Source organism: Myotis daubentonii, chromosome 4 (assembly GCF_963259705.1).
Source record: "Myotis daubentonii chromosome 4, mMyoDau2.1, whole genome shotgun sequence".
Classification (NCBI taxonomy): Eukaryota; Metazoa; Chordata; class Mammalia; order Chiroptera; family Vespertilionidae; genus Myotis; species Myotis daubentonii.
In genome coordinates this window covers 63412914-63429340 of record NC_081843.1, presented here as the reverse complement: position 1 = coordinate 63429340, position 16427 = coordinate 63412914, and the positions used below count along the sequence as shown (strand labels likewise).

The window sequence follows — 16427 nt, the reverse complement described above, 5'->3', positions numbered from 1 at the left end:
CAGTAGATGAATGGATTAGAAAACTGTGGTACATCTACACGATGGAATACTATGCTGCTCTAAAAAGGAAGGAACTCCTACCATTTGCAATGTCATGGATGGAACTGGAGAGCATTATGCTAAGTGAAATAAGCCAGTCAATGAAGGAAAAATACCACATGATCTCACTCATTCGTGGATAATAGAGACCATTATAAACTTTTGAACAATAATAGATACAGAGGCAGAGCTGCCTCAAACAGATTGTCAAACTGCAGCGGGAAGGCTGGGGAGGGTTGGGGGGCAGGAGGTAGGGGGTAAGAGATCAACCAAAGGGCTTGTATGCATGCATATAAGCATAACCAATGGACATAGGACACTGGGGGATAGGGGAGGCTAGGGGACTGTCTAGGGCGGGGGTGGGGGGTGGGGAATGGACACATATGTAATACCCTTTGTAATACTTTAAGCAATAAAAAATAAATAAAAGAAAAAAAAAAGAAAAGAAAAAGGCTGGCTCAAAAAAAAAAAAAAAAAAGAATTCTGGCTTTTCTATGCCCATATCACACAAAAGGCTGGGCAAGTATGATATTTGTAAATAGGGCTCAACTGAACTGCAATGCAAAGAGATCCATTCAAGGTGTTGCCACTCAACAGGATATACTTTTTTTTTCAGTTTCAAGATACATTTGATATCCTGGCTAATTTCATGTGCTTTAAATAGAAACTTCATTCTCCTCCCACTTTTTATCTTTAATATCACTTGGGTCTTGGAACAAAAATCAATGAAGGTACAGTGACAAAATACAACCTATAACTGATATTGTACTTTTATCATACTAATAGTTATTTTAGATATCTTAAACGTGCCAAAATATTTTTCAAGTAAGAAGCATTATGCAAACAATGAGGGCACTTAGGGGCCAACATCTCAATTTAATAAACTTATTTAGTCAATACTTCCTAGAATTACTATCTAGAGACCTACCTCTTCTCAACAACATCACATATGATACTGGAAGAAATTCAAACCTGCTCTCAATGTGGTTATTGAGGAGTCACTACCTGCCAAGCAGTAGGCAAGTGATTTTTTGTACAATTTATGGGGTCAGATATGGGATAAAATTTAAGAAAAAAATTAACCACCATTTCATCTCTACTAGGGCTATCCCACAGGCCATATTCATAGTACATAGTCTACACACAGCACAATTCTAGGGGGTACCAGATAAGATTTATGTCCCTTTAGAGTTGTGTAATGAGGCACGCCTATTTGATACCATATTCCATCCATCTACAATACAGTCAATTCTGAAAGATACCAATGTTTTATGTACTATCAAGAAAAAAAGTCACCAAATAATCCATAATGTGCCCTTAAGGTTTAATATGCATCCCCAATTCAGAGATGTTAAAATGTGATAAAAGGCTTTAAAATCAATGAAATAGATAATATATGTAATCTTTAATTGACTGAGCTATATATGCACAAAGAATAGCCTTTCTTTGATGGCATTACTGTATATGCAGGCTGCACAAATATTCTGAGGGAATTTCCTTCACTCTCTGTGAAATCAAAACAAAGAACATTAGGAGTGAATTAAGTATAGTTAACATCATAATTCACATATAATGCATCAAGATTTTCAAATTTATGTTGTTCCTCTTATATCTTAAAATAGATTATGTGAGAAATATTGTTTCAAGTAACTTTTAGGTTTAAATCTAAATTACTTAATGCTCATTTATCCTTTTCCCTGCTTAATAATCTACACACACACACACACACACACACACACAAATACTCTCTCTTTTCCCTCAATCCACATCAACACCATCAGCTACAAAGGACAGAGAAGCCACTTCTGAATAGGAATAGAGGAAAAAATCCTGTTTCTAATATGATAATTTCAATAATCAGAATGGTAAATAGAACAACCTAAATACCAGTACCAGCTTTGTCACTAATCACAGTGCAATCCTGAACAAATTACATAATTTCTCTTAATCTCAGTTTCCTCTACGTCTAAAAATAAACTAGTTGAACTTGTTATGTCTCTGAAAAATACCTACCAAGTTTCAGTTACTATTTTTTGGCACCTTATTCTGGTAGAATCCTTCTCCTATAAGTAATATTATTCCTAAATATACTCTATATAAAACGTAAACAAATATGGGCTGATTGAATTGTATACATTCCTTTTAATTGGAAAATATGCCTCACTGCCAAATTTACAATAGTAGCATTGCATAAAACCTGATTTCCTCTTCTCAATAATATGGAAACTTCAAGCATATCAACATTTGCATCATGGGAGTGCCAGAAGAAGAAGAGAAAGTGAGCAAGGAATTGAAAACCAATGTGAAAAAATAATGACAGAAAACTTCCCTAACTTGGTGAAGGAAATAGACATACAAGTCCAGGAAACACAGAGAGTCCTAAACAATATGAACTGAGAGAGGCCCTCATCAAGACACATCGTAATTAAAGTGCCAAAGGGTAACGACAAAAGGAGCTCGCACAAGACTGTCAGGTGATTTCTCAAAAGAAACTATACAGACCAGAAGGATTTGGCAAGAAATATTCAAAGTGATGAAAAGCAAGGACCTATAATCAAAATTACCCAGCAAAGCTATCATTTAGAACTGAAGGACATATAAAGAACTTCCCAGAAAAAAAAAAAAGCTAAAGGAGTTCATCACCACCAAACCAGTATTGCATGAAATGTTAAAGGGTCTTCTTTAAGAAGAAGGGGGGAAAAAAAGATAAAAAAATATGAATAGTAAAAAGGCAATAAATACCTACCAACAATTGAATCTAAAAAACAAAATAAATGAACAAGCATAACAAAAACAGATTTATAGATCAGAGAACATTTGACAACTGCCAGATGGGAGCAGTGTTGGAGGGTTGGGTGAAAAAGGTGAAGGGATTAAGAAGTACAAATCAATAGTTACAGAACAGCCAGCCACTATGTTTGATGTCAGATGGCTGCGAGATTTACTGGGATGATCACTCAATAAATTGTTTAGTGTCTAATCCAGCCGTGGGCAAACTATGGCCCGCGGGCCAGATCCGGCCCATTTGAAATGAATAAAACTAAAAAAAAAAAAGACCGTACCCTTTTATGTAATGATGTTTACTTTGAATTTATATTAGTTCACACAAACACTTCATCCATGCTTTTGTTCCGGCCCTCCGGTCCAGTTTAAGAACCCATTGTGGCCCTCGAGTCAGAAAGTTTGTCCACCCCTGGTCTAATCACTGTGTTGTACACCTAAAACTAATATAATATTGTATGTCAACTGTAATTAAATAATAAAAAAATATTTCAAGAAAAAAAAAATCAGAAAAAAAGAGTTTAAGCATGTAAAGGGATCCTGAGACCTAATAGTTTTGAGAAGCATCGATTATAAACCATTTGAGATAGACCTCACTCAGCCATAATTCTCCCCATAGTTCCCAAGGAAATGGGTGTATGGAGGAAAGAAAAAGGAAAGGGGATATACAGATATCCCACTGGTTGTTTTCATATGTTAATTTATCTCATTTATTACTTACAACAGCCTAATAGTTATGATTATTCCTATTTTACAGATGAAGACGTTGAAACTCAGAGGAGAGTGGTGACTTGCACAAAATCATAGCTTGTATGTGACAAAATTAAGATTGCAGCATGCATCTCTTTGATTCTAAAGTTCTTATTCTTTCCACTGCATCATATTTATGGCAGAATCCACACATCAAAACTGGCCAATGGCCAATTAAAACTCATAAATGCAGAGATTTGGTTGGTTGTTTTGTCCTAAATCTAAAGACCTAATTATTTTATTGATTTCCTTTTTTTAATCACTTTATTGGGGTGACATCGGTTTACAAAACCATATATGTTTCAAGTGTACAACTCAACAAAACATCACTTGCACACTGCACCATGAGCCTCTTGTCCAAAGCTAAGTCACGTTGGATCCTCATATCCTCCCTTTGCCCACCTCTGCCTACTCCCAATCACTTCACCTTTTTTCATTCAGCCCCTGGGTATGCCCTTGGCTGGAAATCGAACCTGTGACCCTTTGGTGTACAAGCTGATGCTCTAACCATGTACCAGGGCAGACTCTACAGTTTTAATCTCACCTCTACACTAACTCTCCACAATGGGTATGATTCTGAAAGTTATTCAGACACAAAAACAGAAATAAAAATAGTTATTATCACAATCTGCCTTAAATGACTATAGGTTTTAAGTTCTTTTGAAAAAATGTAAAGGCCTTAGAATGTGAAATAGCAAAAAAAATAAAAGGCTAATATGCAAATTGTCCCCTCGAGAGTTCAACCGACTGAGAGTTCGACCAAGTGGGAGTTCAACTGCTAACTATGACGTGTGCTGACCACTGGGGGCAGCGCAGAACAAAGGAAGGCCCCGGCTGGCAGCCAGCAGCCAGGCCTAGACATCCAACCCGTGCATGAATTTCATGCACCAGGCATTTAGTATTTAAAATAATAAATTCTTATATTGATTATTAAGTTACTAATTAACATGTTAAACACCCAGCCTGTTTTGTCTTCTGGACGGAAAGTATAGTGTCAGTCACTGGTGACTGACTGGGCGCTTAACGTGTTAAGGCAATTTTTTGTTTTGTTTTTTCTTTCCGATTGTATTTTAAGAGATTTTGGACTAAAGAAAAAAAAATGGAAGAGAGAAAAGATGTAGCGTAATTGGGGTATTAAGTTTCTGAGGAAAGCAAAATCCAGTATGTACAGCAGCAACCCCTTGTGGTCTGAGGGGGAAAAATAGTGTATCTATAATTATGGGGGTGAAAATATGTTTTTAAAAAGAATATATGTACATATTTAGCCATTTGACTCAGTCTCAACCCAACACATTAAAAAACAGATGCTTTAAAAAATGATCTGTTGGCAAGATGCTTGTTAAATTTTTATCTGTTGAAATATTAAAATTCATTATGAATTAATTAACACATTATACAAAAATAAAATATTTTTGTTATATCGTTTTACAAAGTATTATAACCACTGGTGATTAACACTGGAAATTTTGTGTATCTTGATATGTATTGCTCAAAAAGAAACTAAATTTATAGGATTACCACTGAATTGATGACATTTTCTGTCTTCACTCTTGAATTCAGTTGGCAGATGTTTTCAAGAACAAAAAATTCTGTCTTATTACAAAACATATTAAGCAGGTTTTCATGCCAGGAATGTCTGACATGATGTTTATTGCCTAGACCAAATCAATCCCCTTATTAAGCCATAATATATGCCAGAAAGTACATTATTTCATATTTAAGGAAAGTTGTCACATGAAACAGTAGGTACTTCAATCTCTCAAGCATTGCTCCTAATACATTAAAAATGTGCAATATAATCCAATAGTGAGTCATATCTATTTATAGTCATTTTGCAAGTAAAATAAAATTACACTTTGCTAATTGTAAGATTTTAGACCTGGATTCTACTTTACTTCTTCCAGTACATACTAGATATTTGCTAAAATTTGAAAAGAGATTTTGGCTATTTACTGAATTCCAGAAAAAAAGAAAATTCAAATACTTGTATATACTAGGAAAATAAAAATGGTCCCAGAGGTTAAATAATCATTATTGTAATATAAATAAATTGAATTTCGTTGCAAAAACATCAGGTAGAAAGTACTCCAGTGGCATTAGCACAGAAGAGAAGAGGCAGAGAGGAGAAGAAAGGATATTTATCAGCCTTCACCAATATTTTGGACATAACCCAAGTCAGAATATCAAAAACATATTTTTTTAAAAGAAAGCTTCGGTTTATTGGAGTTAGCTGTTTCTGAACAATTGCAAAAATTCACATGAATCCTGAAAAAAATCCGTCAGAAAACTAGACACCACATATCTTGCATGTTAAGGAATAAGATTTTTGTGATGGATGTCAACAAGCAATCAATTCATAAATATTTGAGTATCTTCAATGTGTAATGCCAGGCTCTGCCAAGATTCCTATTCTGTGAATGTCTCCTCCACATCTGAATTTTTCCTTGTGTGGCCATATAATTTCCTCTCCCTCCTCCACTTTAAGCATTTTAAAAAAAATGCTCTGGTCTAATCATCCTCCTTCTTTACTTCCCATCACCATACCCCACAACTAAGTCTCTTAGGGGAGAGACAATAAAAAAGTTTTAACCCAGTATTTTCATAGATTGGCCTCAAATCACTTTTGCGTATATCCACCTATATGGAATACAAACTATAAAATTCTTCTAATTGGTCTTCTTTCTTAGTTGGAGTACTTGTCTTTCTATGGTCCCGTTTGATGCCAGAATAACCCTCATTCCTATGCTGCAGGTCACATTATCTAGGTATCGCTAGAGTAAGGCCTAGTCTTTTTGTCCTGGTCTCCTTTCAGGGGATTGGATTCTAAGTGTGGGTGTAGTATCAGTTCCTCACTTCCTCACAGTATGCTCTGTACTAGTGTGAAAACTGGCTCATATCTACTTCTCCATAGGGATTGACATGCAATTCCAAAATCTATAAAGCATGCTCAAAGATCTAGAGGGTTCTGGGAAGATCTAGTGGGAAGGCATGAAAAATAAATTGGTAATATTAATAATATTATGAGACAAAGACAATGTTTTAAGAAAGCACATGAAAAATTCCATATAAGTTAACTAAACATAATAACTTCCAAGAATCATATTAAGGAGAGGTCACTGATTATGGTGTGTGGAGAATGTGGGATATCAGCTTGGAACTATAAGATGGATAGAATCGGATTAAGAGCAGTAATAGGAAGGAAAGTTACAGATCCCAGAAAGCACAAAGTGTATATAGGGTACAAGTACAGCGGTCTGCCTGTATTCTTATGGGCAAGTGTGTAAAACAGAAATAGCAGTAGGTCAAAATAAAATATTTCCATTTTCATCCATAATTTTAGCACCAAGGTGATGTAGATAAAAAGGAAAACAGAATATCCGACTTTTATATATTCAGATGAAAATGCATAGATCAATCAAGGTATCAAATATATCTTGACATACTTTTTACCATTAATTTTTAGAATTTATTCTAAGCCACTAGATCGGGCAGCAATCACGTAGCATACTTTAATAATGCAGGGCATATTTTAAAAAGCAGTAATGGTTTGGGATTTTAATCCTGGCTCCAACACATTATTAACTAAAAATTTATTGTGAAGGTCCTACTCTATAAATATTCATTATGAAGGCTCTGTTCTAGGCTCTGGGGATGCGGCAGTCAGCAAAACAGAGTAAGTGCCTGCTCTCATGAAACTAAGTTTTGATCAAAAGTTTCCTCATCTGTAAAATTAAATCAATATTAGTGATTCTATTAAAAGAGAAAACATATTTTAATATAATACAATTTATTTATTATTTCTATATTATAACTATATTACATATAAATTGTTTATAGACATTTAATAGTGTCTATTAAGTGATAACTGGTTAAAAAATCTATATAATAATCACATGTATTACTATATCATATCAGGATTTCATTACAATTGGTTTAGTTTTCATATTTCAGAAACATATTTTTGTTTTCAAACAGTTAGAACAATTTAGTAAAAAAGAAAGGGAGCAAGAATATACATTAATTAGAAGCCCTGGTTTTAAAACTTAGTTCTACCATTTTATCAGTTAAGTGATCCTAGACAAAAATGGACCATCTGTGCATCAGTTTCCTTAACTATAAAATAAGGATAAAATTATTTGATCCACCTACCTCACAGAGTTGTTTCAAAGAATAAATGATAAATTTCTAATGTAAATGTTTTTATATAAATAAAAGTTAATTTATCCCCGTCATATGCCATGTTTTGTGTATGAAAATTGCAAACCCTTGTTATTTGGAGCTACGTAGATAGAAGAAGAGTACTAGAAGAACTTACTTCTCAAGTGGATCAAAATTACTCACGAATTAAAACCCTGTATACAAAATGAAGCATTCTTCTCGTTCCTACTATAAGATCATGCCTTACTACCTAGAAGTATGTTTAAAGCTATCAGCTTAACTCTGTTACTTTACACAATTCTAGGAGATATTAAGAGAAAGGTATTTATTAAGAAAAATAACATTTTTCATAACTAAGACTATCAAGTATAAAGCTGTGTTACTTACATGAGACTATTTCTGTCTTTTAGCCCTTTTAATGGAAACCTAGACTGTTAAATGAAATGGGAAAAGAAAGAAAGAGGCAAAAAGACATAATAAGGAAAGAAGTAAAAATGGCAGAAGTGTAAAAGAGATAAAAGAATTAAAGAAAATGACAAAGGGAAAGAGAGCAAATCTTAACAATGAAGCAACATAAAAAGACATTGCCCCTTGGTGTAAGAAAAAAAAAATTGATGCTGGGATAAACTAAACAGATGTGAAAAACAGAATAAAGAAAATGCACACATACAAGAGAACAAAGGAAAAAATCAAAGCAATGGCGACAAGATAAAGACAAAATAGAAGAGATAAAACCTACTAGACAGATGTCAGACATAGATGCTTAATCTGTACATATCATAGGCAAATAAAAGAAACTGTGTAAGAAGAAATAAAAAACAATACCCAAAATCACTTGGTGTGCATTTCGCATAAGCAAGTGAATACTCATAATGATTTCTCGATTTCATAAACCTTACATAATTTGCATTTGGGATTTGGATATCAGAGACAGTTTTTATAAAAGTCTGCCTTCAGACAGGGGTTGATAGACTGGATCATATAACAAAAAGCTGAGGACAATCTATAGAGAAGGAGCTATGACCCTGATGCAGTCACAGGAAGAAAGGCAGTAACATAACTGCATTAGGAAAAGCAAGCTCCTTACTGATTCCAAGTCTAACTGTTCCCCCACCCCAATAATATATTGATTAACAAGATGCTTTTCAGAAATTTAAATATTATAATCTGCAAAACTTACTCTTGGCTCATTGTTTGATGTGCTTTGGGTATTCTTGGTCAAGAACACGTTTTGGGGTTTTGAGAATTGATACGTGGTTTTCACTACTATTTACATGTCATAACTTACTCAACAGACTAACATATAATCAAATGTCTTGAATACTTTGAGTACCATTCTCAGAAGTATAGTGATTATGCCTTGAACTAGAAGTATATTCAAGAAAATAACTTTGAAAGCCATGTATTTCCTGTGAAAGGTAGTATAAAATAGTTTATTAATGAGCTTTTAAAGTAAATGTAAAAATAGCTCAAGCTGAATAATCTCAAACTTTAATACTATCTTATTGTATAATTTATAAAATGTTAATTATCTATGTTTAAATGTTCTGAATTGTTCACTTTGGAAGAACCTATCAATTTACTGTTTTACATACCCTGTAGCATTTTTTACATGCTTTACTATTAAATTATATTTCTAGAATCCATAAAAAGGGCTTTGAAAACTGCATGAGTCTGTTTCATATATATAATACACAGTGTATATCAAGCAGAATGTGTCAAAGTGCAAATAAAATTGTTTGTGCCCCCTGCAGAATTAGAACTCCTTGGGCAGTACTGCTGTAACGATTTCATGCTGCTAGCATTACAAAGTGCAAAGGTTCATGGGGCAAGAAAAAAGCAAATGACAGAGTTCCCTTACTACACTATCCCAAAATATTCTAGCTTAAATATTTATTAAGATATTAATTACTCTTCCCACCACTATCTGCCCACAGAAGTTAAGCTGAGACACGGTGGATGGGTGGTTGCTTGTAGAAAAACAACACATTAAAACTATCACCACTCGAGATGAAGACTGATGTTTCGTGCAGTGCATTATTAACTGCTTTTGAGACTTACATAAACTATCACACTGATATAAGAATAATGTGTTTGTAATTCTGATTTAAAAAGCAGCAACATTAAAAGTAGCACCCATGGAAAATAAATGGTTAAAAATTAAGGAATTAACAGCTTCTTTCAAAAAATAATTTATATGAAGTAAACATAAGGAAAATAATGAAGAAAAAGTAATGATCTTACTTATTACTTACTCTGATATACAACTGCATCATTTCTTTTTCTCTTTGAGGGTTACGATACTTCTCATAGAAATCACGTCGCTTCTTTGTTTCTTTAGAGACTTTATCTTTTCTTTCCCGTTTTTCTGCTGGTTCATCTGAACTATCAGAAGATGACTGTACATGTATCTTCGGCTTTTCTACTTCAATATAGTTTTCATTGGGATTCAAAACTATTACTCCATATCCTTCCTGTTTAGAAAGAAAAGACAGCTTAATTTAATCCTAGAAACCAATTCATAAAAGTTTCTTTAAAATTCCATGTTATTTAATATATTTGTATATTCATTAAAACATTTCTTCATAAAGATTATAGTTTTAATTTTTCCAAAATGAAGGTGTATAAAATTGTTTGCCTGGGTTGTTTATGTAAATAACCATACATTATTATAAGAAGACGTAATTTTAACATAAAGATTATAAAGTTTAAAATGTTTAAAAGGTGCTTCAGATCTTCTAGAACCCTAAAAATAATTGAAATAAACTGTGAATTAAAAGTACACTTTCAAACGACATTAATATTTATAATATATGATTTGAGAAAATAACCTCTTTGAAATTGAAGTTCAAGATTCAAACTGCATTTTGTTGTATTTTTCTTTCTTTTACAATTTTTGATTCAGTAAGCATTTTTTGTTTGAATGGTAAAAAGGAATAATATAATCTAATATTTATATATGTATATAATAATATGTATATTGTCATAAACATATACATATAGTGTCTACCTCTGTCCCTTGGATTTTTTCCCCTGTCTTCTTTCAGAAAGCCACACAAATCATAAAACAAAATAAATTAATCTTAGTGTAATGTATGGCAGCAACACTTTAACCCTGAAATTGCTTTCTTTTAGATTTTTTAACTACCATAAAAATCTCTTTTCATAAAGAACTAATACAAGGAAACAAGTTTCAAAATTTAAAATACAGCTCATTGAGCTATTAAGCCTTCTAAACATTTTAAAAGCATATTTCCCTGTCTGATTTAATGCTAGCAAGGCAAACACTTCTATGGTTATCATTAAGAAAACTATGGTATTTATATTGTTAGAACTCATGGAATATTCTACCATGAGAAAATAGAGAAGGGTAAACAATTACCACTGACAAGCATGCACAACACACATTTTTGAAAGAATTATGTATCTTGTCTTTTCTATTCAATTCTGGTCTGTGGGTGTCCCAATTTTGCCTTGCACAATCCTATAAGGTCATGCCTAAAACATGTATTATACTGTGATAAAAACATCAGAGCTACAAAACATAAAACTTTAACAAATCATCCTTACTAAAAAAAAAAAAAAAGTAAATACATTTCCAAAACTGTAGAATCTTCTACTTCGTTTGAAATTACATTTTTACCAAACTAATATATAAGAAGATGATTTTAAAAAACTGATAGCAGTAATAATAGCATAGACTCAACTATCTTATTTTTAAGTATGCTATATTGTTGCATGTACTTGTTGGTTTTTTTAACAGCTGATTTCACAAACCAAGTACAAACTTCACTGGGATCCTTTCAACTCTACCCCCATTCCTCAAGAGATAATATTATTGTCTAAAACCATGGTTTAGAGACTTTGAAGATCATTTAAGTTCTGATTTTAGTGATAGGACTGTTAATTAAGATATAGTTGTCTTACACACATGAAAACTATATAATGTGTACCAAATTGATTAACAATATCCCACATATTCTTCAATATATGTTTGAATAGAACTTTTAGATACATACCTCTTTCATGAAAGCCTTATAAAATACTTTACAAGACTTTAAATTTAAACGTTCTACATCAAAGCACAGCGAAGGCTTTTTTTTTTTTTTTTTTAAGTTTCTTAGCTGGTAAAACAAAGTTTTACCAACAAAAGATATTTTATTTGGTCCTGCTTTATTCTAATCTGTATAGCTATTCAAAAGTCTTGTAATTCATTGTGATCACTGTCAGGTAGACAGATTGTCACTTGGTGATTTTCTACAGTTGGACACACTTGACTAGTTATTAAAATCACATTTGAAGGAATTCCTACCCCTCTTCCTTGTGCCTCTTACAACTTTTCACGCCCTTCTCAAATTTCAGCTATAACTTCTCCTCCCACCAAAAGTAAATTAAAGAACACTGTTGCACTCTGCTAAACAGGGTGAAATAGAGGCATTCAGTACACTGTCTCTGGTGCAGGGAACATAGTCAAAAAAGGTCACCATAGGCCAAGAAGAAAATTGCCTCCTTACTAGTTTCTGTACCAAGAGTAAGTGGTCTCCTGTCATGTTTCTTCCCTGCCTTCTCTGAGTGAAGTGAACTTTAAATACACACACACACACTCTCTCTCTCACTTACACATGAGTCAGAGATGAAAACAGTGATATACTATATTTTAATGATAATTTCAAAAATTTAGACATGATAACAAAGTGGAACTTAAATTGGTAGAACATTAGTATCCTCTGCAAAAGGAATGAATTCCCAATAAAGACAAACACTTCAAACAAAATTTTTGAGTTAAAGGAATTACAATTCTTACCCTATTTTATAAGTTAATCACTGGAAAGATTTTTCTAATTATCAGGTTTATCTGAGCAGAACTTTATACTTCAATTTTTAGAAATCATGAATTGGAACATTACTGTGTCTATTTTATTTTAAATGGATTCTGAAATTTGATGTGTCCCATCTAAATAAGTATAAAACAGACACACATAAATCATCAAAGTAGTATTTGTCTAAGTTATTGATTATGTAACTGAAAATTACATGACTCATTTGTCCAATTTTAAAAAGACACAACGTCAATTTTCACTGAGGCACCCAGAGATGAAAAATGATTCTATTTTAAAATCACCACTATACAAATCAATTAAATAATTTTTTATTATTTTTATTTTAACAATGAATGTTTCTCTTTAAACAAATGAATTATTTAGAAAATATTTTACCTTTTAGATATTTCATACTGTCAATTTAATTAAGGTAACAAATATTCAGGAACATTTTCCACAGAAATGAAAGCTAATTTTAATAAATGTCTTCGTTGAAAATTTAATTACCATTCCATAAAATCTTACATTTTTCAATTAAAATTTTCTGATAAATTAATTAATGCAATATTCACAAAGACCATTCATAACCATATTATAATGAGTAGGAAAAAGCTAAGTAACAAAGATAACTATCCATTTATGTGCTCTAATCATAGATATATAGTAAAATTTCATCTTTTCTTCTCTGTCAAATACGAACACTGTCAAACAAGTCCCTTTACATAATAAAACTACACAGATTTTTGCCATGTCAACCTTTAGATATGGAAGTCAGAGAGTTAAAGCAGAAAACACCAGTAGTTAAATTTACCCACTTAAGGTAGAATAATATTAATTTATATCTTTTTAAAAATCAGAATACCATTCAAAAAGTAAATTCTGTTCCCAGTAACTCAATTAGTACACACAGAAAGAAGAGAAAAAAGATCCTACTTTGACCTTTAACAAATGCACTCATAAAGTTTTTCAAAACTATTGTAAAAAATCTGGCATCAATTCAATATCATAAAAGAACTTTGCATTGCCATTCTAACAAGGGGCATTCTAAGTATTCTAATACTTACAACCTTAAACATTTTATATTAAAGTACTCCTTTTATATTTAATTATTCCTTAAGCATGCTAAGTTGCTCACAAGATGAAAAGTTAGGTCATTTCAAATATACATGTAGTTTTTTGTTAGCTTTAACAAGATAGAATGATCAAACTGATTATCTAACACTATACAACTAAATAAATAAAACTTTTAGCATCTCTCATACTGATTTACCCAAATCAATTCCAATATCCAACATTTCAAGAGACAAAGCCTACATGAAGTTGTAAATTAACTGTCATTTGACCAAGAAAGTAATAAAGAGGACAGATACTGGTAAAAGTAAGCTTTAGCTCTTTAATTTGTCTGATTGCATTTTTCTATTCTTTTTTATAGCTATAACTGTAGTTTCATTTTCAGATCAGTGTTCATATGGTATAACCATAGGATCTTAATCAGAAATCCTCAAAATGTCATAGGTAGATATAGCATTTTATTCAGCACAAGTACTTGCTGTGATTGAAACAAAATATAGAGGCCTCCAGGCCTTCTTTACTTTGAAGTCTAGAGATGCACTTACTAATAAGTAATAGTTCATTTATCATTTAATCAACAAATGATGGCTTAGGTCAGAGAGGTCTAAAACAAAGAGGTGGTGCCAAACACAGACAGGAACTCTTGCTAAAGAAATTAAACTAGAATAGAAATGTACTTATCAAGACTATTCTACACTAGATATATTTTTTAAATGCCTGACCAAAGCAGAATGTACTTTTGACCCCAGAAGAGACCTTGCTAAAACTGAAGATTTAGCCAAGTTAATTTACCTAATAATTACCAATTATAAAGAAAATTAAAAACAGGAGCAAATTCTATATCTTTTCAACTCTTCTGTGGTTGGCTAAATAAAAAAAAATCAGCTGAAAGTACTGAGCTCTGCGTATTAACCTTCCAACACTACTAGCCACATGTGACCAAAGGGGTCAGGGGCCAGAGTAGAATCCTTTGACCTATGGAACTATCCATTTTGGTCTTCAGGCAAGGCTCTGTAAGAGATCATTTTACACAAATTTATCACTCAAATTTTTCAAGTTCAGCATTCTATTTGCTTGGGTTGAAAGAAGATAGGTGTTCTTCCTCAAGGGAAATGAAATCCAAAGTGTTTATAAACTACATTTACCCATGGTTAAAATGGACAAACCACTGTCCATTCATCTTTCCTGAAAGATGTATGCTGTGTTTATTCTCATCTTTTTCACAAGAAGGTATGTACATATCACTGTTGCAACATCCTCCATGCAACAGTGAAAAGAGGTTATGACAACCTATCAGAAGTCACTAGTGGAGCGTTAAAGTAAACATAGCTGTTGGAGCTGCAGCTCTGCTTGAAAAATGCCCCCTCCATTATTTCAGCAATTTTCTCAAGACGTGACCTGGGACTGAAATGCCTGAAATGTCACTTGACTCTGTTTTGTGCTTCTTCCCAATGTGTATTTAGGTAACAGCACCCTACTAATATCTTGTAAATTGTTTGTCACAGCCATGCTTCAACCTGTAGCTACCTAAATTCTAATGTATACTCCATAGTATAAAAATACCATAATGTGAATCTACATAGACCAACCTAGTAAGTTTGCAGCTTCAAATAGCTCATCAAGTTAGTAAGTAAAAGAAAACATCCTACAAAAAGTTTTCAGAGGACCACCTGTTGTCTATTATTTTTACATAGCACTTACTCATAAATCATAACACAGGGTAATTAATCAAGCTGTCAAAGAGAAGGTCAAAGGTTATATGGTAGAGTCAGAAGGTCATGCATGGGCTGATAGAGGTCAGGGTCACACTGCATTCCTCATTATCAAGTTGGGATGAGAGACGGCCCAAGCAAACAAAAGTGAAAGCAGATGGAGAAGTGAGTGGATAAAAAAAAGAGAGAGAGAATTTCACAAACAAAAAGAAAAGTGAAAGAAGACTGTCAACTGCCTTCAAGGAGAGAATAGAGGAGAAAAGAAATAAACTGAAATGTGCTCAAAGGAGCTCAAAAACATAAAGAAACTACAATTTTATTAATTAAATAAGTTGAACATAACTTTTCTTGGCCATCTGATTAGTGCACACTAAGCAATATTAGAAAATATATGTTTGCTATCTTTAGACCTTCCCTAGTTAATGTGCTTAAGATAAATAAGGTAAAGGCAAAGAGTTTTAAGGATAAAGTATGATTGCAAAAAAACGCACAAAAACTTATGAGGGGTTTTTTTCCCTTTAATAATGTTTCAGGGTTATAACAGAGATGCAAATAGTTTTAAGCTACAGGATAGATAATTTTTGAGTATGATATAATGATATCTACAAACATAAACACATCATAAATGTCCTTCTGAATAACAAAACAGTTATAAAATATTCTATTATTACGCTGGCCTGAATTAGATGCAGAAAACTGTGCAAAATTAGCTGTCACCCTTTGCTCAAAATCTTTGTTAATCTCATTTTGAATGTTTGCAGCTTTATCAACACATGCATCAATGTCAGCTCCTTGGTTACTGAACCGCTGTAGTTGGAAGAAGATATAATTAAAATGTTTTGGCACAGAAAAGGTGAAATTGTATCTTCCCTTGTTCCCTTAGGAGTCTGTAAAACATGAAGGATATATTGACAAACACACACCCTTGTCTCCGGTTCTGACATCCCAGGTCATCCAAGAACTATTTATTTTAAAATATTCACTTTGCACTTTACCCATATTTTCACCTGCTCTTCTTCTAACTTTTACTAGGTTTTAAAATATTATATTGCTTAAATGTCACAAATTTCTTTTCATATTCATATTCAATATCATA

At 32.7% G+C, this 16427-nt stretch overlaps 1 protein-coding gene across 9 annotated transcripts in view; it reads right to left on the bottom strand.

Moving 5' to 3' along the window:
* ARB2A (ARB2 cotranscriptional regulator A) overlaps positions 1–16427 on the bottom strand; it is a 381447-nt gene that overhangs the window by 204059 nt on the left and 160961 nt on the right. For all 9 annotated transcript variants that reach the window (XM_059694111.1, XM_059694114.1, XM_059694115.1 and 6 more), the window contains one exon: positions 9984–10202. In XM_059694111.1, the coding sequence (XP_059550094.1) occupies positions 9984–10202 (219 nt within the window). The remainder of the gene's footprint in view (positions 1–9983; positions 10203–16427) is intronic.